Source organism: Lepisma saccharinum, chromosome 7, assembly GCF_977018435.1.
Source record: "Lepisma saccharinum chromosome 7, izLepSacc3.1, whole genome shotgun sequence".
Classification (NCBI taxonomy): Eukaryota; Metazoa; Arthropoda; class Insecta; order Zygentoma; family Lepismatidae; genus Lepisma; species Lepisma saccharinum.
Window position 1 is genome coordinate 80,282,315 of NC_139235.1, and position 27,574 is coordinate 80,309,888.

General features: G+C 38.6%; 1 protein-coding gene across 2 annotated transcripts in view; it reads right to left on the bottom strand.

Moving 5' to 3' along the window:
* The window catches only part of LOC145989951 (protein yellow-like), a 140,398-nt gene that overhangs the window by 2,514 nt on the left and 110,310 nt on the right, over positions 1-27,574 (bottom strand). Inside the window, exon 1 of one of the 2 annotated variants that reach the window (XM_083125489.1) lies at positions 19,014-20,507. The exons of the other annotated variant lie outside the window; for it this stretch is intronic. Within the exon in view, the coding sequence (XP_082981615.1) occupies positions 19,042-20,412 (1,371 nt within the window). The 5' untranslated portion in view covers positions 20,413-20,507 and the 3' untranslated portion in view covers positions 19,014-19,041. Of the gene's footprint in view, positions 1-19,013; positions 20,508-27,574 lie in introns of those variants that run through there. 2 annotated transcript variants of the gene reach the window in all.

A 27,574-nucleotide genomic window follows, 5' to 3' on the forward strand; every position in this document is an offset into this window, starting at 1 on the left:
TATCTTCAAAATATGGGAGCTGGAGACCGACAGCGGAGCACCTAGCCTCTGAGGTGAAGCATACCCATCCAACTGAATTAATATAACTCAAATCAATGGTCTTAAACCACATGCTGATCTACTGTCGCTCTCTGGCTCCCTATGCACTGTTTGTAACAAGAAAATTGTAACATGCAGGGCGCGTGAGCTCTCAAAACTATAGATTTCGGATCCCGAAATCCTGTATATGTTAAACAATGCATACATACACACAATACTTATATCGTATTTTAAACATATTCCAGCGAAGGTTCATGTAAAAAATGAAAGGTATAGATGTATTAACATTGTACTGTACTGATACCAAAGTAATTATACAAAATTATATTTATGTTATGTTATTATGTTATTAAATATTATTGTAATTGTCAATTTTTTTATTTCCAGATTTATGTAAAATGCAAATTTCAAATAAAGTAATGGAGCGTAACAATAACGGGGAAACCGCAAAACGAGCAACTGCCGTCCCAGTTTTTCACAGAGGCACTGGGACATGCGCATACCCTCGAATGTATGCGGGTGGAGGTTAGGATACATTCGGAGGTTCCCCCCTTATTGTCGGAACAAAGGCGTCGCCAGAAATATTTGTAGGGGGGTCAGGCCGCTGATAAAACTTCAAGAGTAGAAATAATAACAATAATAGTTACAGTTACAAAAACCTCATACAGCACTATGTCACAAAGAGTAATATAAAAGGATTAACTCATAATGGTTTTTACATAAAATCACATGCTATGCCTAAAAATAATATTTTAAGGGAAGTCATAATCGAAATCATCGATTAATATTTTTATAAATTCCCCACCATTTTTCTTGTTTTATATTTTGGAACGTTATAAACCATTGCATTTCTAAAGTATTCACTATCAATCCTATTTAACAAAACTATTTTGTATCAATACTTTGATTTTCTCTTTCCTTCTTAAGCTCAAGGTTGTTAAATTACAAATTTCCAACCACTCCATATATTTTAGTGACATGTAACTTTTCTTCATTTTCATACAAATAAACCTAATAAATAATTTCTGAATTGATTCAATTTTCTCGGTGTGACTATTTGCTGCTATGTTCCATAATTCACTTCCACATTCCAATAATGGACGAACCAAAACTATAAATAATAATAATAATAATCCGTTGCGCAACAGCCCATGAAGGGCCTAGGCATACCTACCGACTGCCGATCTCCCTCCCACGCTTTCCTTCGTCACCTCTAAGCGTGGAGATCTTCAACCAGGATTGGAATAGTCGGGGGGTCAGCCCGACGTATCCCCAGCCGTTATAGTAGGTATTAAAAGAAGTCCAATTAAAAAATATAGAACCTAAAACCTTTTTAGCTTTTTTACAAACTTCAATTAGGCTATATGTTCCTCATTAATTATAATAATAATGATAATAATGGCTATTATTTAGTGTTGTCCACGGGACGAGACGGGACAGGCTTTTAAAAATTCGAGACGAGACGAGATTGATCATGTGTCCCGAGACAAACGAATATTTTCGAGACGAGACAGCATTTCATGGCATTTCCACGAGACGAGACAGGCCAAAGTCTCGTCTCGTGGGCAACACTACTATTATTGTTCCGAAACGTGACTGTGCGGAAGTGGCGTAGCGCAGTGCTCCCCTGCAACTACAATATTGTGGTCTCCTTAGTGAAAAAAACATTATCGAAAATATTACGTGTGTATATATATATATCATCTATGACGTCAGAGGGTAACGGACGTACATCAGTTAGCTACCCCCCTTTGAAGTGCTTAACAATTTAAAATAAAAGTTGAACTACCATGTCACACTATAGCTAAAAAATTTAAAATAATCTGTAACACAACAGGTGTGGACTATGTGGGAAATTTGTCTCAGTTCTGATTTGTATATGAAAAAGCTTGAGCCGCCTTTGAAAATAATTGGGGGGAGTTACATTTTAAATACCACACACAGAACTAATATTAGTGGTAAAAGTTCATGAATTACCAAGTTTTCTTGTTTATGTGGCAACTGGCAACAAAAAACCAGACTGTCCGACTAAATGAACCTTCCTACTGGATTCATAACTGCAGACAATTTATACTCTAAAAGATTCCGACGAACGGTATATCTATAAATGTGCGAGATGAGGGATATTTTCCCTATTTAAGGCGATCTTCCTAGCAAGTAAATTAATACGGAGTTTCTGAGGGCCCACAGGTTAAGTTACCAGAACCCCTTTGATTGAGCTAGTATGTATGCCCCTGCTTATTATCGCACACGTTGTCTTATGATAGGTTACTGGGAACCCACTCGACCACCTTTCACATGAAAATAAATAAATAAATAAAACGGTTGTGGTGTCCACTGACTCGTAAATTACAGTATCTCTGTTACTCTGCGGGGGCGGCCGCTACGCAACTGCTGTGAGATCTAATGCGTCATGCTTTGGGACACGCGCAGGTTCGAGTCTCCTGGGGGAAGCTTAACAACTTTTCTCCTGAGATTTCGGTCTGTGTATTAGATGGGCGATACGAATGAGTAGCGTGACCCGGTCAAGGAAACCTACAACGACTGGGAGTTCGTCGTGCTGACCACACGTCACCCCATCACTGGTTGGATGGTCTCCCATCTCGGCAGGTGGGAGTGAGACCAACAGTCAGTAGGTAGGCCCTTGCCCTCAAGGGCTGTTGCACCATGTGTTATATTATAATGGCTCTTCTTATTGTTTTAATATAAAAATAACTATAGTGGACTCTCTTTAATTCGAACTCCAAAGGGACACGAAAAAAGTTCGAATTATCCAAAATTCGAATTAAAAAGAGTTCTCTGTATTATAAAGTAATAAAATGCATTTATTATTATTATTATTACGTTTTTGGGAAGACACTTCTACATGATCCACCACATGACTGAATATCTAGCACGAATTTTGAATTTGAATTTAAAAGTTTGGGTGCGTCAGCACTTAGGCTATTTTGCACCCGTCACTTTATACGGGGTCCAGGCCCTTACCTGAACTAAAATGTAACGTTGGAAGACTAAAATATTCTGACTAAGGTTAACAGAACTAAAATAAACATAACTGTAATGTCGTGTCGTAACTAAAATATTAAAATATTCTGACTTCGGTTAAAAGCTGAGGCTGTAAAGAGGCACTCAGCACACACAACGACAAGACGCAAGACAACACATAGAATTATACTGGCCATAAGGCCAGTCGCCAGAGCCTCGTTCATCTGCAAAATGCAGTCCAGGGTGTACTACGTGGAAGTTCACCCCTTCCACCCCTAATATTTAGCACGATTGTTTTTCATTATGTTTTTCTTTCATACAATTAGTGTACTGAAAACATGGTTATTCCAATTTTTGTAACTTTTACTCACCTCGTTCAAAACATTTGAAAAGTTAGGGAGAGATTTTAATCATAAAGTTTTAGTCATGTTCTTTGACCTCTCACATAAAACTCAAGATTTTTGAATTTTGGGAATTGCGGAACCATTTATTCTTTGGATTAGCTAAATTGTACATGGGGGTAATTTGGGACGTAACTTTGAGGAGGAAGAGTCGAACTTGGGGTTTAACTTTCGGGGGTAAGAATCAAAAAGTTTTCTGTGCCATAAAGATAATATCCAGAACTATTTTACTAAATAACAGTTACATTCACGAAATCATTAAAAAAAATGCTCATAACTTTGGTTCTCAGGTGCCAGAAGGTTAACAAAAGTTAACTTGTAAGTTTTCATAAACCCGAAAATTGTTGGAGGGGGCTTTCCCATGTCAAATTACGCCTGAAAACGCCTGATCCCCGTATATTACGTTTATTTTTCTTTCTGAACTTCGTTATACAGTATGTAACATTGTTATTCGTACACATAGAATTTCCGATGAAAAAATGTCATATCTACTAGTAAATATAATCATTTTCATATGTACCTGGAAATTAATGTTAATGAAGGTTTCAGCAACAAATGTCAATAAAATTGTATGTTCAAAATGTATAAAAAGAGCATATAATTTGAGTGAAAAGAGAAAAACACGCTGTTTCATGCAACATTGTTATTCGTACAGGCAAGAGCTTCAATCTTCCTCGCATACAGCGCCACCGCTATTCGGGTGATTTCGTGCAGTTTGCAACTTCGTAACAAGTTTGAACATGCAGGCGCGCTCCCCGTCAAGCGGAATGCTGGCGTAAGTATTGTTGTAGGCCTATCGTCTATCTATCAGAGTGTTCGAAATGGGCAAGGTGAAGGAATTTAGTTCCGATCTGAAGGATGTTATTATAATTTGGCCCTTAGAGGCTATTCGTTAAGAAAAATTGGACAAACAGTCAATAAATCACACTCCACAGTTCAATACATAGTAAACAAATTTAGAGAGGATGGTTCAGCACAGAATGTGCCGAGAAAACCAAAAGAGAGAAGGTTGAATAAACGTAATGAACGCTTTATTTTAAAAAGAATGCGAGAAAACCCCCGACTAAGTGTTCCTCAGTTACGACCGTTAGTAGAAAATGTTGCTGGCAAGATGATGTCCGATCAAACTGTCCGACGTGCCTTGTGGAAGCATGGATAACATGGCAGAATACCACAAAAAAGGCCGTATGTAAGTATGGTGAATCGCAGGAATAGACTTTCATTCGCGAAAGAGCACATCCACAAGGACCAGGAATTTTGGGATAGTGTCATATGGTCAGACGAGTCCAAGATTAATATATACGGGTCAGATGGGATAAATAGGGTCTGGAGAAAATCAAATAAAGACAATGATCTCATTAATACAGTTCCAAAAGTTAAACACGGTGGTGGGTCATTAATGAATTGGGGCTGTATGTCGTCCAAAGGTGTTGGTACCATCCAGTTTATTGATGGTATCATGGATGCATATGTCAGGCACAAATAATTAGTGAATCATGTGTTCCAGGGTGCATTATATCACATATTTGAAGATATTGAAGAACAATGTAAAGCAGAGTGTCCAAAAAATGGACATGCCGCCTATCTACAGATTCCAACAAGACAATGACAGTAAGCATAAGGCGCGAGTTAACATGAATTGGCTAATATGAAATGTGCCCAAACTACTACAAACACCAGCTCAAAGTCCAGACTTAAATCCCAGCGAGCATTTATGGGCAATTTTGAAGAGGCGAGTCCATAAAGCAGGCGTCAAGTCCAAACAAGAGTTGAAAACTGTTGTGCAAGCCGAGTGGAATAAAATAAGCTCTGAAACATGTCAGAAACTGGTTAATTCTATGAAGAACAGGCGTCAAGCAGTAATTAAAGCCAAAGGATATGCATCAAAGTATTAGAACTGTGAGTCAATTTGAACTGAATACACTTTTTTCTTTTATATTATTAAGTGTACGAATAGAAAAGTTGTACAAAAAATGGCATGTTTCTCTTTCAGTTTCATTTAATTTATTATTGTCATTGGTTATACAGAATTTGGGTAAGATTTTATGTTCCTAATGATATTAGTTATTAAATTGTAAAGAAACAATTTCAAAAGAGTGTATTTCGTTCCAGATATTAAAGCATTTTCTTTGAAATTCCGTGTGTACGAATAAGAATGTTACATACTGTATTATTAAAAATAAAATAATAAGCTTTCTGCTTTTTTGAAATAATAAATGCCAATATGCAACAGGGAGGTGAGAAAGACACTATTGATAATATTCCATTTGAAAAAAAAAAGTTTTACTTAAAAGAACCGGAAATGACAGCCAGTGATCAATAAGGGAAAGTAGGAACTTCCGGTATTGTACTGGCGGTATATTGTAAGTGCGCTTCCTCTTGCTGTTATGTGCTGCAAGGAACCGTAGCGGGCCATGAAGCGACAGACGTAGTTCCGTGTCTTGCTCATAGATGTCAGGACGCACAGAATGAACTTGCCCAGTGCTGCCGCAGCAGTTGGATTGGTGAACTACAAGAGCATGGCCAGCAATCAAAATTTCTGCGAATCGTGTCCAGAACAGAACGAGGCGAACCTTCGAGACGATACAGAAAACCTTGGGCGTATCCATTTGGGAGGGGGGGGATGGGACACACGTACCCACTGGAAAACGAATACTGAAAAATTTAATTTGGTTCATTTCGCTTTTCATACACTGGAAAGCAAAATAGATATTATCTCCTTTTCAAATAATTCAACACATAACATTTTCACAATTTCAAAGTATCTATTTCTAGCCCTCCCTAGAATAGTGTTGTTTTGCCCCTTCGAAAAAAAAAAGTCTAGGCACGCCTATACCGAGAACGAGACACCATTTGAACCAAAGAATAAATGGTTCCATATTTCAACATTCCAAAAATTAGAGTTTTACGTGAGAAGTCATGCAACATAAACTTTATTACTAAAATTCCACTCTAACTTCTAAAGAACTTTCTTGAACGAGGTGTGTTAAACTTGATAACAAAGATAATAGATTAACTATGTACTTGGACACTAACTGTTTGTGAATTATGAAAACCAGTGTGGTGGATTGAGTAGAAAAGGTCCCACGGGTATAATAATAATAATAATAATAATAATAATAATAATAATAATAATTAATTTGGAATAAAATTGGTTTATTTGTATTAACTTATAATATAGTAATTATTGTACAATTATAATTATGATTATAATTATTATTATTATTAATGTTGATGTTATTTCTAATATTCGGGTTTGAACAATGGCTACAAAATTTCTGGCGACGCCTATTAAGAAATCGTTGAAGGGACAATCACAAAATAATAGATTGCATTTTATAGTGTACTTGCGAGTGTCAAAGTAGTGAAATAAAGCAGAATTTTGAAAAAAATAAAAATACCAAAGAAGGCAAGATTGTGCAAAAAGGTTTTTACAACATTAAAGCCTACGTTGTAATACATAGGAATAAAAAAAACGGCGAATAGGTCAAAATCCACTTTCTACTGGTCACACTATCTCCGCTATGGCCTAGATCGGGAATGTTTGGAGCCTTATCTTCACATCCTGTACGTGCATAGGTGGACGCCACACGGCTTGCAAAGTGTTCATGTAGATTCCTGGAGCAGTAGTGATGATGGAAAATTTTAAACTTGAACTTAATTAATATTATATTTTTATTACATAAATAGATAAAAAGACGGTATTAGGATAGTGATATAACAGCACGTATTCATTATCTAGGTCGGCAAAATTTGTAAAAACAACTGCCCTGGCAAGTAAATTAAGTTGAAAAAGAAAAAATTGAATATTTTTTGAATATCAAAGAAGGATGTTACATTCAGTTGACGAGAAGGAAAGTTCCTGGTAATATTTTATGCATATTATTATAAGTTGTAATAGATCTTGCAAAAATCTTCTTTGGTAGTCATTCAAACCCGTATGATCCCAATATAATCCTTGCCTTCCAATTAGTTTCGGCGGGAAAAAATGACCCTGCATTAAAGAACAAGTATATTTTCAATATTTCATTTCAGCTATTTTATTATTTCATTACTTCTCATTCCACTGGACCCCCAAAAATACGTCCTTTGGTGTAACGAAACGATAAACACTTGGAACAAAGCTCTGTTTGTGTTTCGAAGCTAGCAACATAATCACTTTAGTGTGCAAGAGGGCTACAAAACACCATCGTTTAACATAATGCGTGTAAGAAGAAATTAGAGCCAAAACGACCATAAATTTGGACCTTTGTGAAAAAATAAAATTTACGAGGGGTGTTGAGGAAATTTGGGGGGATCCTTTAAGGGTTGTTGGGCCCCTCCCTGGATTATTTTCTCAATCTCAATACTTTACTCGGTTGACAGGTTCTCCCAGAAGTTCAAAATGCAGCCTTTGCAGAATATTAACTAACTAACTAACTCTCTAGCCTTCTTAAACCCGAAGGTTCATGGCTGCAGCAACACAGGCCTTCCATCTTTCCCTATCTTGAGCAAGATCTATATACTCTTTTCCATCCCTACCGATTTCCTTTAGGTCCATCTCAACGTTGTCCCTCCATCTTCGTCTTGGCCTTCCTACAGGTCTCTTACCATCAGGTTTCCCAACAAGAATCCTGTCAACTCCTCTTTCCTCTCCCATTCGTGCCACATGGCCTGCCCACCTACGTCTTCTTGATTTAATTATTCTAATAATATCTGGACATGAATACAAATTATGTAGTTCTAAATAATGTAACCTTCTCCACTCACCTGTCTCCTCATCCCTTTTAGGTCCAAATATTTTCCTAAGGATCTTATTTTCAAATACTCTCAATTTATGTTCCTCTTTCAATGTAAGGGACCAAGCTTCACACCCATATAATACTACAGGCAAAATTACTGTTTTGTATATTTTAACTTTTAGTTCCTTAGATATTATACGATATATTTGCAGAATATACGTATGGCAATAACGGTGTCGTTATATATTAATAAGAATTCATTTTCTAAAGATTAGGAGGGGTCTCCCGATGGCGTAGTGGTAACGTCGTCCCGGGTTGGTTACCCGGTGGAGGCACATAGTGGCTCGGATCCAGTCCCATAAAGTGAAGCAACAAAAATAAAACCCTTTAAAGAATACGAGGGCAAACCCCTTTCCTGGGTACAGCCCACCTTGGCCCTTTTTTAGTCCTCTCTATCTCGCAGACCTAGTGGAGATGTTTCTAAAGCCCCTATCACACGGAACTGGATTTCTAGTTGGAATACCCTAGTTGGCGCTGAACTGACTTTCTAGGTAGCAATCATGGCCGCCTGCCTGACTGCTTGACTGGTTTGGAGGAATAGGACATGTTCTAATTGCTACTTGCTTTCCTCGACTGGATTCTGCGAAACAGACAATCAGAGCAAAGTTTCGCCATGTGAAGATAATCTGTGAGTGTGCAAAGGAGCGCTTTTGTCTGTGGTTCCCGAGTGTTACTCCAGCAATGTATAACGTATACAGCATGAAAGGCGCGTTGAGTTTCACCATCTATGCTGAGTGCACGGTGTTTACATTTGAAACAACTAAAATATTCTTCCATACGTGTACAGTAAACGTTGTAAAGTATGTATTTAAGCAGCGCCATTGTTTTGTACCTAATAACATTTTATACGAAACGTTATTCCTCTTGGTTAAATAGTTATCGGTTTTTAAAAATGTGAAGTGATACATTGTTTACATCTCACGCGGCCGCCATTACAACTTCCCTCGTATGGGAACAAAAGTCTATCGACAAGTACGCTGATAAGTAGAGCCCGGAAGTTTGGCAAAATGCCTCTTTTTATCTACTGCATATACTGATAAAATTTTTCCGGATATACGTTTCTTATGTTGTTTCGAATGTTTTGGAAGCCTTTTCATTTTGCCTATTTTGCCTATTTGGTACCCCACTGCCTATTTTTAATTATAATGTCCTTTTTTGCCTTTTTCAATGAAATTTGACATTTTTTTTAAAAAAAATGTGTATATAAATTATTTTTCTCCCAAAAAACGTTGTTGGCATTTATTTTTCTTCCGTTTATTATGTGAATAATTTTCGCCTTATTTAAGTAATATTGAACTCACGCATCTTTCAACATTGCTGAAGGAGAAAAGTGTGAGAAAAAAGTATTTCGTGCTGAGTCAGGATATTGCCTTTCGGTTAACATTTCTTGTGCATGATTGACTGCTGAAGTGGACAGGTTGATTTCGAACACAAAGAAAATATTTCTGAAATCTCCCTCTCGAACCCGAAAATTTCAGGAAGTTGCGATTGAGCTTAGTTTACCTCAGCAACCAGTCTTGACGAGATAGGGAACCTGGATATCAGCAGCTATATATTATGCTAACAACCTTGAAAAAATCAGTGAGGTGATCGATGATCTTCCAGAAAATGAAGCGGCTTCAATTCGTGAAGTGAAAAAACTCCTGTGCTATTCAAGTTTATTTTTGCACATTATGGTGCATTGCCAGAGACAATTACAATTATAGCATCCATGAAAATCTTCGAGGAATCTATGCAGCAGATGATGGAAGTGCCAGGAGAAAAGGGGTGAGCTGTTGCGGAAAAGTGCTAACGGGTAGTGAGTGCAAATGAGGACTTGAAACAATTGAAAACAATTTGTGATATTCTAAAAGGTGAAAATGATGTTACCAAAATGAGTCCAGCTACATTAGCTTGTTATATGTATGCTCCAATAACTTCTGTCGAAGTAGAAAGATCATTTTCTATTATGAAAAACATTCTCTCTGACAGCGACTATCAATGAATGTTTAGAACTTAAAAAGCACCATGTAGTTATGTGCAATCAAGACGGAGAAAATAGAAATTCTCTTCCCAATTTAGATTTTAACATTTTGCCAGAAATTATAGATAAAAGTAAGCGACTTCTAAATGTGCCTTTTTTCGGTTTATTTTGCCTTTTTTTCATTTTTAGTGCCTATTTACCATATTATAAATGCCTTTTTGCCTGCCTATTTTAACGAAAATAAATGCCTGAACTTCCGGGCTCTACTGATAAGTATCGTGTGAGGCGAAAACTAGCAAATTGATAGGAAGTCCAGCACCAACTAGGGCATACCTACTGGAAATCCAGTTCCGTGTGATGCGGGCTAGTAAAACGTCCTAAGTTCAACAAGTTTCACACAAAGTTCGTAGATGGAATGAGCAAGTCCATAAGTTCAAATTTGCATTTACAAGAATACTGCGTCGTGGTTATTTCAACACACACACACACACGCTCCCATATGTGTCGGGGAGAAAAGATCAAAACAACAGGGCCAAGTGTTGTGTAACCTAAGCACAGCCCTGTTTTTGTTTTTTGTTGTTTTTTTCAGTTAGGGCAACTCCTTTTACTTGTGCGTTTCGTCACAAGTTGGCACAGAGTACGTGAATACAAACGAAAACAAAAGTAAACACTTTGCAACAGTGACGAAAGATGCTTTTGCAAGGGATTGGAATTTGTTGTCAAGCCGCCACCAGCCACTGCAACCTAATTTATTGATATAGTATTAGGCCCACAACGGATGGGCAAGTATGGGCCCATCGCCCAGAGCGTCCGCCCAATTTTTTCGGGGGCGGTGGGCAAGCAAGGGACATTTCCCCTCAAAAAACTGTTTGAGTTGGATTTACATTGTAATTTTAGGTCGCTTTTCTACATTTTGGGTTAATCGCGAGCTTCAGTTTGAAGTTACCGTGAAACGATCTCTACCGTTCTTAATTGTTTGCGTTTTTTCAAGCCAAATGTATGCACAGGTAGGCTAATCGGGACTGGACCTACAGTTTAAGTTGTGCTTCCACCGGGTAAAGAACTCGGCTTGATTTAAGGCGACTAGTCTTGTAATTGTCGATCTTTGAAAATAACCAACGAAAATTAGTGTGGCACAAGTGAATTTATGTGAACATATAATTTTTCGCTGATGTTCATAGTCTAGTGGGGCAACATCCCCCTTTCCCCATGGTTACATCCAAATAAACATTTTCAGACTCATTCAAACGCAAACGCACAGAGAAATGCGAGAAAGGGAAAGTGGTGGAGATAGAGAAACGTGAAAAAGAACTAAATGGGAAAATAGGGGAAGAAAGGACAGTATGTAAACAGAGGAAGGAACAAACAAGGGTTGGTTGGTTTTTAAGCCCACTTTATGCACAGTAAGGCTAATCAGGACTGGACCTACAGTTTAAAGTGGGGTCCGAACTACTATGTACCTCTACCGGGTATCGAATCCAGGACCTCTTGATTACAAGGCAACGACGCTAGTGTATTCTAACGAGATTTAAACCTCGTTAATTTAGGTTCTTCCTCAGTTCCTGCAATGGAATGCAAAGATGACGCGATCTGCTCCATAACATGTCATTGTTACAGTCACACTGAGCGGATTAAGGAAGAGGGCAGAGGAGGTGATCACCCCAAACACGTCTAAAAGAGGGATCATCTCCCCTGACATCTAAAATGAAAGGATCGTCCCTCCCAGAGACGTTTAAAACTAAAGTCGTCCCTTGACGTAAGAGTTAATTGTACCTCCATCCAAGGGCGCCCGCAGAAGGGGAAGGGGGCAGAGGAGTCACTTGTCCCCCTGATATATCAGGAAAGTTTCATATATTTCGCGTGGTGTCGCCCACTTCGAGCACTGCTACCCTCCCAATACCCTGATAAAAAAAACCTGCAGGCACCCATGCCTCCATCCTAATCTTTGACGATTAAAACAGTCGCCTCCAGTGGTGCCACTTTTGCCCCTGCACTATGCAAAACCTCATCTACAAAGGGAAATAAACTGTCCTTGCCCCCCACTTTTGGCACCCCCCCCCTTACGGTTTTGGAACCCAATCGCTGCCACTGGTCGCCTCTATAGGTGATCTCTAAAACCCGTGTGCGAATTAACGGGGGAGGAGGGGGATGCTGGACAATCATTTTTATGCCTGCCAGACATGTTTTTATTTCCCTCCAAGAAAATGTAACAAATGCTGAGAAGTATGTAGAATTGCTCATTAAAGGACACCATTCTGCAACTGTACGTGTACAACCTCACCGAGCCAACAGAAGGCTGTTTTCCAATTGAGTTTTCATAGCATAGTGATGATTAGAGCCCGGAAGTTTGGCAAAATGCCTCTTTTTATCTACTGCATATATTGATAAAATTTTTCCGGATATACGTTTCTTATGTTGTTTCGAATGTTTTGGAAGCTTTTCATTTTGCCTATTTTGCCTATTTGGGACCCTACTGCCTATTTTTAATTATAATGCCTTTTTTTTGCCTTTTTCAATGAAATTTGACATTTTTTTTTAAAAAAATGTGTAATTATTTTTCTCCCAAAAAACGTTGTTGGCATTTATTTTTCTTCCGTTTATTATGTGAATAATTTTCGCCTTATTTAAGTAATATTGAACTCACGCATGTTTCAACATTGCTGAAGGAGAATATTGTGAGAAAAAAGTATTTCATGCTGAGTCAGGATATTGCCTTTCGGTTAACATTTCTTGTGCATGATTGACTGCTGAAGTGGACAGGTTGATTTCGAACACAAAGAAAATATTTCTGAAATCTCCCTCTCGAACCCGAAAATTTCAGGAAGTTGCGATTGAGCTTAGTTTACCTCAGCAACCAGTCTTGACGAGATGGGGAACCTGGATATCAGCAGCTATATATTATGCTAACAACCTTAAAAAATCAGTGAGGTGATCGATGCTCTTCCAGAAAATGAAGCGGCTTCAATTCGTGAAGTGAAAAAAACTCCTGTGCTATTCAAGTTTACTTTTGCACATTATGGTGCATTGCCAGAGACAATTACAATTATAGCATCCATGAAAATCTTCGAGGAATCTATGCAGCAGATGATGGAAGTGCCAGGAGAAAAGGGGTGAGCTGTTGCGGAAAAGTGCTAACGGGTAGTGAGTGCAAATGAGGACTTGAAACAATTGAAAACAATTTGTGATATTCTAAAAGGTGAAAATGCTGTTACCGAAATGAGTCCAGCTACATTAGCTTGTTATATGTATGCTCCAATAACTTCTGTCGAAGTAGAAAGATCATTTTCTATTATGAAAAACATTCTCTCTGACAGACGACTATCAATGAATGTTGAGAACTTAAAAAGCATCTTGTAGTTATGTGCAATCAAGACGGAGAAAATTGAAATGCTCTTCCCAATTATAGATAAAAGTAAGCGACTTCTAAATGTGCCTTTTTTCGGTTTATTTTGCCTTTTTTTTTTCATTTTTAGTGCCCATTTACCACATTATAAATGCCTTTTTGCCTGCCTATTTTAACGAAAATAAATGCCTGAACTTCCGGGCTCTAGTGATGATATTTATACATGTATTAAATTATTCACAAGAAACTTGTAGGTAGTTGGAAGGACGTTAAGTTTGAATTTAGTCATAGACATTTGGTTAAGTTTTCCGTGTTACAAGTTCGATCATTATTTTTGTGTATTACTTTGGGTTGTCTTAGAATGTAAATATACTGTTTCTAAATTACGTGTAAAAAGTTATCGTAAGATTTAATTACCTAAGTTAGAGCCTATATATATGCTACACAAATTTCCATATCCAAAGAAATCTAATCCCAAAAAGAAATCGCAAATACGACACTAAAGCAAAAAGCTTAATTCACACAGTGTCTCAAACTAACAAGTAAACATCAGCGAACCTAGCGGGTGACAGTTAAAAGACGTCATCCGGTCCCCCCACTAGAGACGTTCTGCAATCTGCTACTTGACTACATTCTTTAAATTATGAAGGTTTTCCGCAGAGAAACCGTGGTTTCGAATTCAAGATTCATTGTGCATTTTCACGATCGTTTATTCCAGAGATCGCCAAGATGCTCAAGAGATGGCGAAACTTTCCAGACAAGAAAATCCATGGTGAGTTACAAGGGGCGAGTTGAACTTTTCATAATTTCTTAGTTCAACAAATTCCCATTAAATTATTCATTTTAACTTTCCTACAGTATACACGGAGTGTTGTTCTTTCAATGGTAGTTTCGAGCAATGAAAATACTTTCTTACAAATAAAAGAGTAAGGAAAAACATCTGCAGATAGAAGTAAAATATGGTACCATAGTCGTTCTTTTTGGTGAGTTATACCCATTCATCTGCTGTGGTATGTTAAATGACATATGCGCCTATAGAACAGCATTGACACATTTCATTTGGGTGCATTTCTCCAGTATGATGTAGCCAACTATTCACTGAATATGGGTTCTCTAGGTAATGAAGGGTGACCAGACGGGACAGTCCCTCTTTTTTTGTATCTACCCCTTTTTTTAACGTAAAACGGGACACCAAAAGTCTATTTTTGTGACAATACCTTATCGGCATAGAATTACTGCAACCTTCCCTACAAGGACGTATCTAGTGGGGGGAGGGGTTCGGACCCCCCCACGATAGGCTTACTAAGTACAAAAATTTAAACAATGAAAGTAATTGGATAATAAAATAACTGAAATTAAATAATGAAAATATACTTGTTGTTTAATTCGAGGGTTATACGAGTCAAACGTATTGGAAGGCAAGGATTATATTGGGATCATACGACTTTGAATGACAGTGCAATATTTATGTAAGATTTATTACTACATGCAACGTAACATTCATAAAATATCACCACGAACTTTGCTTTTCGTCAACTGTATTTAACATCCTTTTTTTATATATATTCAATAAATATTCAATTCTTTATCTATTTGACATTAATTTCCTTGCCAGGACAGGGTTTTTTTTTACAAATTTTGCCGACACGTGAACTATATAATCAATACGTTATTACTTTTATACCGTCCATTTACCTATTCATGTAATAAAAATATAATATTAATTAAATTGAATATTTTAATTAATACTATATTCATTAATTTAATATAATTATAATTATTTTAGTTTAAACATTATTTCTTTGACACACTTGGTTCGGACACCCCCCCCCGAAAAAACTATATCTAGATACGTGCCTGCTTCCCTACTATTAATGTACTATGAACTATGGCTTTGTTGGGTATAAATTATTTCACATTCCAATGTGCACATTTCATTATTTGTATATAAAGTATTGGAGTTTCTTCTCTGTTTACCTGTAACCAATGCCCCCACTGAACGAGTGTTTTCGTACAGGAATCACAGGCGTAGCTACGGGGTGTGCCGGGTGTGCCCAGGCAGACACTAATGGACTGCTTTATCAAAAAGAATTAAAGACAGATATTTCAATAAGATATAAAATAAGCGGCAGTTTGTAAGAAGTTGAAAATGTCATTACTTGGTACAAACGTGTGCATTATCGCTGATGAAACGAGTGTCTATAGATTTTCGATCTTTTGATGTCATTGGAGAAAGAAGATATTTACTGCATTCTACTCTGTACTACAGCGCTTTTCTTAAATACCTGTCACAAGCTGCACGTGTGAGAGAGAGCTTTCTCCAAACTTACCCAAGTTAAAACTAAATTAAGAGCAACTCAGAAGCAGGATAGATTGGAAGCCCTGCTCTTGCTATTTGTGGAACAGGAAAAACTTAGTCTATTGATGTAAATGAAGTTATTGATGAGTTTAAGAACATTGTACCTTTTGACAGACGTCTCTTGTTATAGATGACGTGTATTTTGATGTATTCGTATATAACATTTATGAACATTTTATGTGTGTGTAATTTCTATGCAATTTGATTTCCTTCTACTACATATATTCAGAAATTTTCAACACTGTCATTTAGTGAATTTATATTCCTTTACAAACACCAGTGCAGTTAAAGAACCAAGTGAGTGTGTTGCAAAATATGCTATTCAAAAGTTACAAGATCGCATTTTTTTTCTTTGTGCACACCCAAATATAAAGTTCTAGCTACGCCTATGACAGGAATGAATGGTTTGTGAACAAGTGACAAAAACGTTCTTTCAGAACAAACTTTGAAAGCTATGTGGATTAATAAGGTGGACTTTAATGAGATGTGTGTAAACATTTCCATTAAAAAAAAAATGAATGTCAGTCAGTGTCTTTGACAGAAAGAAGAGATCAGTGACTTATCCACTATCTCCACATACCGTCTTCAAATTCTTCCTAAACACCCAATTCATCGTTACCCCCCCCCCCCCACACTCACACAATTTTCCCGATGGAAAATTCAGGATAAACCCATGAACAGAATATTGATTGATTCATTGAATTTATGGTTTAAGTCCACTTTATGCACAGTAAGGCTAATCGGGAATGGATTTAGTTTAAAGTGAGATCCGGACTGCTATGAGCCTCCACCATGAACAAAATATGCTTTTAAGTTATTGCTATAGAGCCCTGATGTGTAGGCACTGAACACTGTCCGAATAGGCAGGGAAAAGGCACTGAAATATGGAAAATGGCACGATTATAGGCACTAAGAATAAAAAAGGAATATAATAGGCACTCACTTTCAATATTGCGAATAATACAATGCCTGAAATTCAAATTATTTTATCCAAAATGTAATACTTCCTTTTCCTTACTGTAATTTCATAATGAATTGAAAATGAACTTTTGCCGTCCCACGTGGCGGAGTGTTTAGCACAACGCGCTACGACGCCAGGGTCCTAGGGTTCAAAACCTGGCCTGGGCATGGATGTTTGTGAGTGTCCATTCATCAATTTCATCATATCATCACTCATCCCCATCTTCGCAAATTAGCCAAAAATGGCACAAAGAGCGAAGAAAAATAAAGAAAATCAATAATAATAATAACAAAAAAATTAAGTTTTGGGTGCGTCAACACTATGGCTCGTCTCGTCACATGATACTGGGCCTAACTTCTTAACATCACTAAAATCAACACGTGTTTCTGAAGACTAAAATATCCTCACCTATAATGGAGCCGCTGTGCTAACCGGTGTGCAATTAAAGCGCAGAACCCTGTTTCCCTACACTGGTTCCGACGAAAGAACGCATTTGGAAATTCTATTTTTGTCTCTTCTGTCGAAAGCCATGGAGGGTCACATGCAATCGGCTTTGTCCAGTTGCCGTGGTGAGGGGGAATTCTCATGGTATTCTGCGTTGCCAAATTTTTCGTTTTGGGTAGTTTTCGAAACAGGTGGCACTCTTATCAAAGTCAGCGCGGCGAATGCGTCTCCGATTCCCTGCCTCTCCCTGAAATGCGAGCGAAGGGGACATGTTGACAGGAAGAGGTGTCTGGACAAAAATCAGGCGTGTAGCAACTTGAAGTGGAGCGGAAGTCTGGGTTTCCTCAAGTCCATTCTTTGGCCGGGCGGACTTTAGTGGCTGCTTTGGGGAAGGGGAATTTTAAAGTTGTCACTTCTTGCCCAAGTGGTGGGCTTAATTGGCTGTTTGACCGCGAGTTCCTTCGCAGGTAAACGCGGCAACAGAGGGTTACTGCCATAAAGGCGGTCTCACTTATAGGTTAAAAGCTGAGGCTGTAACGGGGCGCTCAGTACACACAAGGACAAAACACAGCCTTACAGAGGATTATACTGGCTGTAGATCCACACGCCAGAGCTCCGTTAGTTTGAAAAATGCAGTCCAGGGTGTACTACGTGAAAGTGGGGTTTGAATTTGGGAACCTTCCTACCACCCATTACATCCCGGAGCTACAATTTAAAGTGGTATACGAAACACTATGTGCAGTCACAAGGTATCGAACACAAGACCCCTTGATTACAAGACTACGACATTACCATGATGCCATCGTGGAGGAACGCAGTATAGAATTTAAGTATATTTGTCGTATTATCCTGAAACCTATACTATCCCGGGAAACTCTGGAGCAAGGTGGCGCAGAAGGATACGAAGGAGGAGCGAAGCATTACGCACCGATATAAACAGCTGGGAGGTGCAGTTGCTTTCCGCCTCCACGCAATCCTGCAGCCCCCTCCGAAATTTTGAAAAATCAACATTCTTAAATAAAAGCACTAAATAACATATCCAAAATTCTTGACTTTTTCATAACCTTTCTTTCCTTCTTCTTGACCCCCCCCCCTTTTTCTTAACATTTATTTAATCGCGTTACGTACAGTTGGAAATTTAGAAAATGTACATTGGATTCTATAAAAGAGACTTTCTTGACTGGTAGACATCCTGTAAAAACTTGGGAAAAACCAGAGTGGTAAATGCAAGCCCCATAAAATGACCTCCCCCAGTTGCCATTTTTGAAAACGCTGGGTTCTAAGTTAAGAAAAAAATCTCAAATTCTCCCTTCCGTGTATTATGATATTAATGCATCATACTCGCTATTTTCAATCTGTTATTTACTGATTTCAATACGCAAATACATAATAAATATAATAACAATAGTAATAACACGACAAATTATTAGGTGTGCTATGTCCCCACGGACCCCTACAACTTGGCGCCACTGAAAGCATAAACTTATACAATTCCAGCCCCTCCCGAAAAAAAAAAAAATACTGCGTACGCCAGTGCTCGCACGTGTCCATTGGTCGAGAAAACTCGAGTCACTACTTGCGCAGAGACTTGCTTTCCTTCGCTCGCTCCAGAGTTTCCCGGGACACAGTATACTTAAGTGCTAAAGGCGTACGAATCTGATCACAAGACCAAAATATATGTTAGGACAATACCGGGTTCTAGTTATTAGTAATATAAAATGTACAGTGTATACGAACCCTAAGGTGTAGATAAACCGAAGCATCGCTAGCAGCTGCTTATCAGAGTGGAGAGCAGAGTCCATATTCCAAGTGCGACGGCCATAGAACAAGTGGTCACCGATGCAGAAGAGGGTGCCATGGTGGTGGAACCGTACTGACCATCCATTCCTGAATTGCTCCTCCCTTCGGCGCCGTGCATGGTGTCGTTCTTAATGTCAAGGTACATGTACGACCTGCTGCCCGTGAAACCGCGGATCACCCTGTAGTTGGGCTCCTGCAGGTTCACCTTGTTCTGGATGAGGTTCTGCAGGCGGTTGGAGATCACGTACAGGTTGCCCTGGTTGTCGAAACCGAAAGTGTCCGGCCACTGCAGGAACTTGTCGTCCTTGGAGATGACGATCTGGTTCTCGGTCGTGAACGGCTTGCTCGAGTTCCACATGGCGATCGAGTTGTCCCCCAGGAGTCCGTAGTAGAGTACGCCCCTGCTGTCCATCGCCAGGCCGTCGCTGACGGAACCCTTGCGTCCAAGCTCGACCACCGATCCGGATATGTCCCGGGACGTCACTGGATCCTTCAGGACGCTGGTCGGGACGGAGAACAGCTTGTAGCTGGTCAGGGGACAGTAGTATAGCGTCTTGGCTTCGTCTTTGCGCGGCGACAGGGCGATTCCGTCCACGGCGGTGTTGAAAGTGAGGAAGTCGCCTCCAACCTGCTGTCTTTGAGCCTCGGGATCGACCCTCATCGACGGGTCAGTCACCTTCCACGCACGATTGAGGCGCAGGCTGTACACCACGATGGCAGACTCGTACGCGTCCGTAATGTACGCGTAGAAATCATCGGAGTTGGATCCGGCAGTGACGTCAAGGACAATATCGTTCAAGAAACTCCTGGTATTGGACGCAACCTCGTCCGGGAACTGGAATGTCCTGAGGATCTTGTCCGTGTACAAGTCTATGATGACCAGCTTCGGAGGGCAAGTGTTGTCCGGCTGCTGGTGGATGTTCACCCTACCGACGTCGACCGCCCACATGCGCCCCATCGGGTCAATCTCCATGCTCTGCACGTACTGGAGGGAAGAACAGTTCCCGAGGGTGTTCATCTCCCAGGACGGATAAGGGCGCAGCTTGGGGGAGGCATTTCCACCCTCTGGAGTCACCGGAATCCAGTTGAGGGACGCAGGCACGCCGGCCCTCCAGCGAGGTACCGTCAGGAATATCTTATCCCTCCACACCTTGATGCCAGCGAGAGCGTTATTCTCCGGAATATACCTGTTATCTTGGAGCGCGTATGCTTTGGCCTGGTCGTTGGGCCATGCGTAATCTAGCTTGTACCACTCGTATACCACACGAAACTCGTTGATATCGTCGGCGTACACACACGCAACGAGAAGCAAGACGAACCACGCACTGGACGCCATATCGCACAGGGCAAAAAAACCAACAGCGAAAAAAGCACACAAAACCTCTTGGGAACTTCGACACACGCGCGAACGATGGGGACTGTTGCGCCTCCTTTCGTTCGAACAGGTTTTTGAAGACTTCGCCCGCAGGCGGTGGGAGTACCCGTGGCCGGAGATGACCGAAGAAACCCGAAGGAGGTTCGTTTGGTGCTAATTTCAAACTGGCACCCACGAGTGGAAGGGTTTTCTGGGGAGAGGGGCGGTTGTCGCTAATTTGCATTGAGTCAACAGCGGACACGAAACCCACCAAGACCCAATTGCAGCATCGCTATATTTGCGCCACACTTGAAACACATCTTTTCGTAGCAACCTTTGAAACGCTAATTCAACAGTCACCATTTTACGCCGGATATCAGACTGATTCTCAAGGGAAGTGTGATGACAGTAAACAAACAAGGCTGCTCACACTATACCCCCTCAAAATCCTTGAACCAATTAAAACAAACTGATCATCAATACTGAAAATATTCCTTTTCATTGATATCAATTTAAAAACTGTATAGGTCCACACAGCTCCAACCCCTTAACATTCTCCAATATTTCCTCAATTCGCCCTAACACCACCAAACTTTCCTCAAGACCCACCCTTAAATTTTTTCACAAAGGCCAATTTACGGACATTTTGGCTCTAAATTTACCCTTACACCGCACAAAATACGAACTTAACCCCCCGCCCCGATGTAAATTTCTGCCAACCCTGAATAAGGTGTCTGTATATAAAGTGGGCTTACATTTTACCGGAAGTATGAAAATTATACCATCATTAGGCACAAGAATCAGTTACAAATAGCAATTAGTGCACATAATTTCAAAATCACATCGCAAGTTATCACACACAGACACCACAGGCAATTTAAAACGTTCACTCTATGCGCAGTGAAAAATTAAACTCGCCTTTACGGTTTAAACGAAATCAAAATTTACGATTCATATGAATGTCTAAGTCAACAGTAACAACAAAACAATAAAAGAAGTATATCGGGAATGTGCGGTGGAACATGTGAAATTAATGATAATATAACCAAGGAAATAATATTAGAAGATTATATAGATACATAAAAAGTTTAAAATGTGACAGTATAAATCGAATACAAAAAAAAGTAGATAAAGGTAAGAAAAGAAAAAAATGCTGAATCATGCTGTTTCACTTTAAAAAAAAAACGAAACTATAAATATTGATAAATTCTTTATTACTGTTATTCATTGACCTTTCTCTACTCCGCCATGTGGTTACAAAAGATTAATATAAACAGTTTCGTGATAACCCTTTGAACCAGTTTCTGTGAAATTTTCCATATGTAGAACTTTGTAATTCGACCCCAATAGCCGAGATGTCCTGAATAGTTTCCTTTCTATGCCGACCGAAAAAGAACGAATCAATCATTGCTCTTGAAACTGTGTCTGTTATTTGATCCAGAAAAAAAGAATCTGAAACAGAATCTGTTAACCCATTGACTTCTCTAAGAGTCCAAAATAAATCACATTGAGGCATGCGAACACATGATGAAGATGGTGGGGCCAAGTTTCTTAAGATTTTCTCTTTCGTGTGTTTTACGAATAGAATCAAGAACTGCCATCTGCTTTGAAATGTGCTTTATGCGCCTTTATTCTGTATTTCATCCGAACGTCTACGCTTCCACCGGGATCTCCTGACCTCAAGTCGACTATGCCATAGGAGAGGTCAGTCGATATTCGTAGCATAATGGTTATGGTCCTAGGTTCGAATCGTGGCAAAAAGAAGGGTGTTAAATCCTTGGGGGGGGGGCGATTTTTCCCCACCAACAATCTTGGCACCAAAAATTTCCGATGGGGGAGAGTTTTTGTTATAACAAACAAAATATAAACAACTACTTTTGACTTCAAATATACTTTACTAAGAATAATATGGAAAACACACACACAAAGTAATGTGTTTGTGAATGTTCAAAGCTTTCTATCTCTCTCTCTCTCTCAAGAGATTATTAACAGATCTATATCAATACGCACAACAAAAGTAAAACAAGAATGTAAGACAATAATAACTATGAAATCTAATTGGTTTATATTAACATAAAGTTAAAACTAAATAAAAAATAATATATAATAAAACCACTTCAATTATTTTGTAATTTATTGACATCTTTAACCAGTTAGTTTGTTACTTTATAGATATCTGATGTAATAAAAGTAACAAATTATACATTTAATAACATTATAAATATGTATATCCATATTGTGTGTGTGTATATATATACAGGGTGTACCAAAAGTTCCATTACCCCCCTTTAAATTGTAGACAAACCTGCAAAATGTTATTTTAACAGCATGCGTATGATGAGAGGATGGTATACCATTAAATCAGACAAATGACCACCATTTACTCCAGAGGATCAGTGTGCACACCACCATTTTCATGGCACATGTATTCTCTTACACGTATTGCGAAGTGCAGTTTCGCCCCATCCTGTTGGAATCAGATTCGACCAAGAAGACCCAAACGTTTCAATTCCGGTATGTACCTCAATCATGTGTTCAGAGACAAATGGATCGGACGAGGATCGCCAAAATTGCCAGCACCTCTGAAATGGCCACCCCTAAGTCCAGATCTGACATCTTGTGATAATGCGCTATGGGGACACATCAAACAGAAAGTCGCCCATATAATCGTTATCAGTTTGCTTCCCTCACGCCAGCCATGTTACGGAGGATTTCACATCGCACCTGGAGGCAAATAATACTGTGCCATGAAAATGGCGGTGTGCACAGATATCCTCTGGAGTAAATGGTGGTCATATGTCTGATTTAATAGTACAGCATCCTCTCATCATACGCATGCTGTTAAAATAACATTTTGCAGGTTTGTCTACAATTCAAAAGGGGGGGGGGTAATGGGACTTTTGGTACACCCTGTATGTATGTGTATATGTGTGTGTGTGTGTGTGTGTGTGTGTGTATATATATATATATATATATATATATATATATATATATATATGAGGGTGAGTTTGCAGATTAAAATTCCCCCCCCCCACCAGTCTTCAATGATATTGCACCCTGGGTAAAATATTTTTTAGACAAACAAAGCAGCTGTAATTTACTTTTATTGATTAGCTCTCATTACCGTGTCGTGCAAGGAAGTGAAGCTGAAACCTTCTTTTTAGCAAACGTGATATTGATAACACAGAAACTCCCTAATTATTACCAGAAATTACTTATAAGTGGCTACAAATGACTGTTAAAGAATTTTTCCATACAAGCTAAGTCGCGAAATAATGCAAATTTATTATTTCACGTTCAAGCAGTAAGTAGGTATATAAATGGGCATCTTTCTTTATTGGGGAGTGGTGGAAAATAGGGCGGAGCAATAGTGTCACATTTTATGTATATTTACATATAAAGTATTGTTTATGACGATCTTGCCCCCAAATTCATCTTAAATTGGCGCCTCTGGGGGTGGGGCACCAAAATTCCACCTCCCCCAGGTGAAAATTTTATCTTGAGCCGATCTTGCAAAGAAGATCCTTTTCAAAGTGTTGTCCGACACTTCGCTTGCATAACACTTTCGTATGGTTCCTTTCCATCTCCCAGTCCCAGCACGCGGAGAGAAGTGAAGCCAGCCAATTTGTTTCCATCAACAAAGGTTGTTGTTGTGCCCAGAGGTCCTTCACCCTCCTGGGTATACAGCTGCTTCCCTCCCGAGTTCCGTTTCTTTCCACGCGGCGCATAACACCGAGAGATGAGCTTACGTGGGAATATTTCTCACAACTTGAGTTGTCTTATAAATCCATTGTCTTCGTTCAGTTCGGTTTTTGAAAAAACTGCCACTTGATTGAAATATGGTCATTTCTCTGTGCAAGGCAGTCGCTACTTGGACGATGGATTTTCTCGCAGGATGAGAACCAGGGTTCGAAATCCTAGGGTGGGGGAGATTTTCCCCCACCAACAATCTTGGCCTCAAAAATCCACCACCAAAAATTTCTGGGGGAGAGAGTTTTTGTTATAACAACAAAACACGCAATTATTTATTTTCTTCAAATTTACTTTGCTAAGGATAATATCAAAAACGCGCTCAAAGTCTCTCTCTCTCTCTCTTTCAAGAGAGGGGGTCCCGGGTTGGATACCCGGTGGAGGCACATAGTGGTTCGGATTCCACTTTAAACTGTAGGTTCAGTCCCGATTAGCCTTACTGTGCATAAAGTGGACTTAAAACACCAAATCAAACAAAAATCAATCTCTTTCAAGAGATCATTAACAGACTTACACCAACAACAATACATGCGCAGTAATAGTGAAACGAGAATTCAAAGCAAATATAACTATGATATTCAAATGATTTGTATTAATAGAAAGCAAAAACTAGACAGAAGCTTATACGCAATAAAACTATTTGAACTATTTTTCTAATTTATTGACATCTTTAACCAATTAGTAACGGAATTATAAATATCTGATACATAAAAAATATCAAATTTGTTCATTTATATGAATTTAATACTAATGAATTTTGAAATATTTAGTAATTTACTTTTATATTTAATAACATAACATTATAAATACAATCACATAATTTTCATATACATATATAATATATATGCATAATTTGTTTGTGTGTGTGGGTATATAGACTACAATCTTCCTCCCCCCACACCATCTTCAACGATTTCGTACCCTGATGGGAACCAAGTTTTTGAAAATTTACTTTTTTAAAATTTACCGTACAGTCAGTTTGTGAATTAATGGATTGATTGATTGGTTTGGTTTATTTTGCTTCGCATTTTTGCCACTTTTATCTAATCGCGAAGATGAAGATGAGTGATGGTATGATGAAATTGATGAAGGGACACTCACAATGAACACCCATGCTCAGGCCAGAATTCTTGTGTGTATGTGTGAGTGTTTATCTCCCAAGGAAGGAGAGTGTTAATAAATGTATATGACTGTAATTCTATTGCTAATTGATTCCAATGTAACTTTTTCAAAATATGATTTTTTGTTTTCTATCAGAAATATTTGTTTTTTATTAGCAATACTAATAGGTACCTTTCTTTATCAGGATACTACTTCTTACATCAATGAAATACAAATTACTGTTCTGCTGGACGCGGCTGTCGTTGGGAAGCGCGAGGCCCCATGCGAACTAAATTCGCGAGGTCCTCATTTTTTTGGAAAGTGAAAATGTATACAACTTCCTTTTCTCGTCAAATTCTACACTAAAACCAGCATTGTTATCAGTATTTAGTAAATATTGCACACGTACGCAAACACATATTTATTATGAGTGTTTATATGTACGGTTCACAACAACACACAAACTGAGTGTGTAGAAAACATCAAGGTAACAATTTTTTTCAAAAACTTTTGTTTCGGCGCTTTGAACCCTCGAAGAATATTGTGTGTCTAGTTTTTAAGTTCACTTGTGCACAGATAATATATATATATATATATATATATATATATATATATATATACTATATAATTATTAAATTATAATTGCATTAAATTGAATTAAAATTAATTAAAATATGTAAATTAATTAATATATTATTATTAATACATAAATACGTCAAAGGACCGAATAAGAATAGAGATATAACAGTATGTATTCATTATGCGTAGTTAAGATCGTCAAAATTTGTATAGAAACAACTGTCCTGGCAAAGAAATTAATTTCAAATAGATGAAGAATTGAATATATATAGAATAAAAAAGGATGTTAGATCCAATTGGCGAAAAGTAAAGTTCCTGATTAATATTTTATGCATATTATCATAAATAGTAGTGTGCAAGCATAAATGTTTAGTACTGTTCTTGAAAGTTGTATGATCCCAATATAATGCTTGCCATCCAATAAGTTCACAGGAAATTATAACCATCGATTATACAATAAATGCTAAAGAAGCATATTTTCAGTATTTAATTATAGTATTTGATAAGTTTTTCTGGGGGGGGGGGTCCAGACCCCTCCCCTAAATAAGTCCTTGACCATAGGCTATACATAGAAAATGTTGACTGAGCTGCGTTCTGAACGTCATTAGAAAGTGGATGTCTATAGTGCCATACTTCTCAATGGTTGAAGCTATTCTTGGAGTATGTTGAGTAACACCTTCGGGCTCTCGGTAAGTATTAATAGATATCATTTATCTTTATCGCGACTCTTTATCTACGTGTTTTGAGTTCTACTTTCCTTTTCGAGCTTTTATTTCACCTGGATATCTCTTGACAGCCCCAGTTCCTATATATACTCCTCAAGTAAATAGCACTGTGCAGTGGGGCAACCACAGGGAGGCATTGCCCCCCCCCCCTCCAACCTTGGACGGAAATGAGTTCTAGGGGGCAAACATTGACGACCAAGTGTACAGTCTTGGACAGTTCTGCGTTGTAACGACCCTATTGAAAAAGCACTCAAGCAAGCCATCTATGTCTGACCACCAAGCGCCTTGTGACTAGACAACCCAAACAACATTGTAATTCTGCGGCTTGTATACCAGTCACGGGTATACATTTCTGTAAATTGAGCAGTGATGCCAATGAGAAATACGAGATGAAGATTGTCGGAAGTAATGTTTCGTGTTCTCGACATGGAATAATACTCGGTCCAAGTTACGTTCCTTTATTTAATGTTGTTTGGTAAGAAACCTGACGGACTGGGTTTATATTTTCACTCCTTGCATTACACTAAGTTCTATATTTAACAGTTATATTAATGCTTTGAACGAAAATAATACCTAGAACAACATCCAACACACGTTCACACCACTCTTGTCACACACATGCACGTGAAAACGCACACACAAAGCTAAGTTTTAACTTCCAAGTGAATGTCCAAATGACAGTAAACGGAGAAGCATGATGTGCGAAACATGTGATATTTCACAGAAAGAATGCGTCTATTTTTGACATACGTGGTTTCTATTAATAGAGAATGAGACAATTATCAGAAATTAAGATGCATTTGCTTTTTCATGTGCTGAGGAAGGAAACAGACTGACTGGAAAAAATAAAATGTAGTGCTATTGATAGTGTGTTGGTTAGCGTGCAGAACTTTCATCAGCGAGGCCTGGGTTCGATCCCCACCATGGGCAAACTTTTTTCATTATTCGCTTGCAGTGAACACATTTATTATATTGTTTTCTAGGCATCT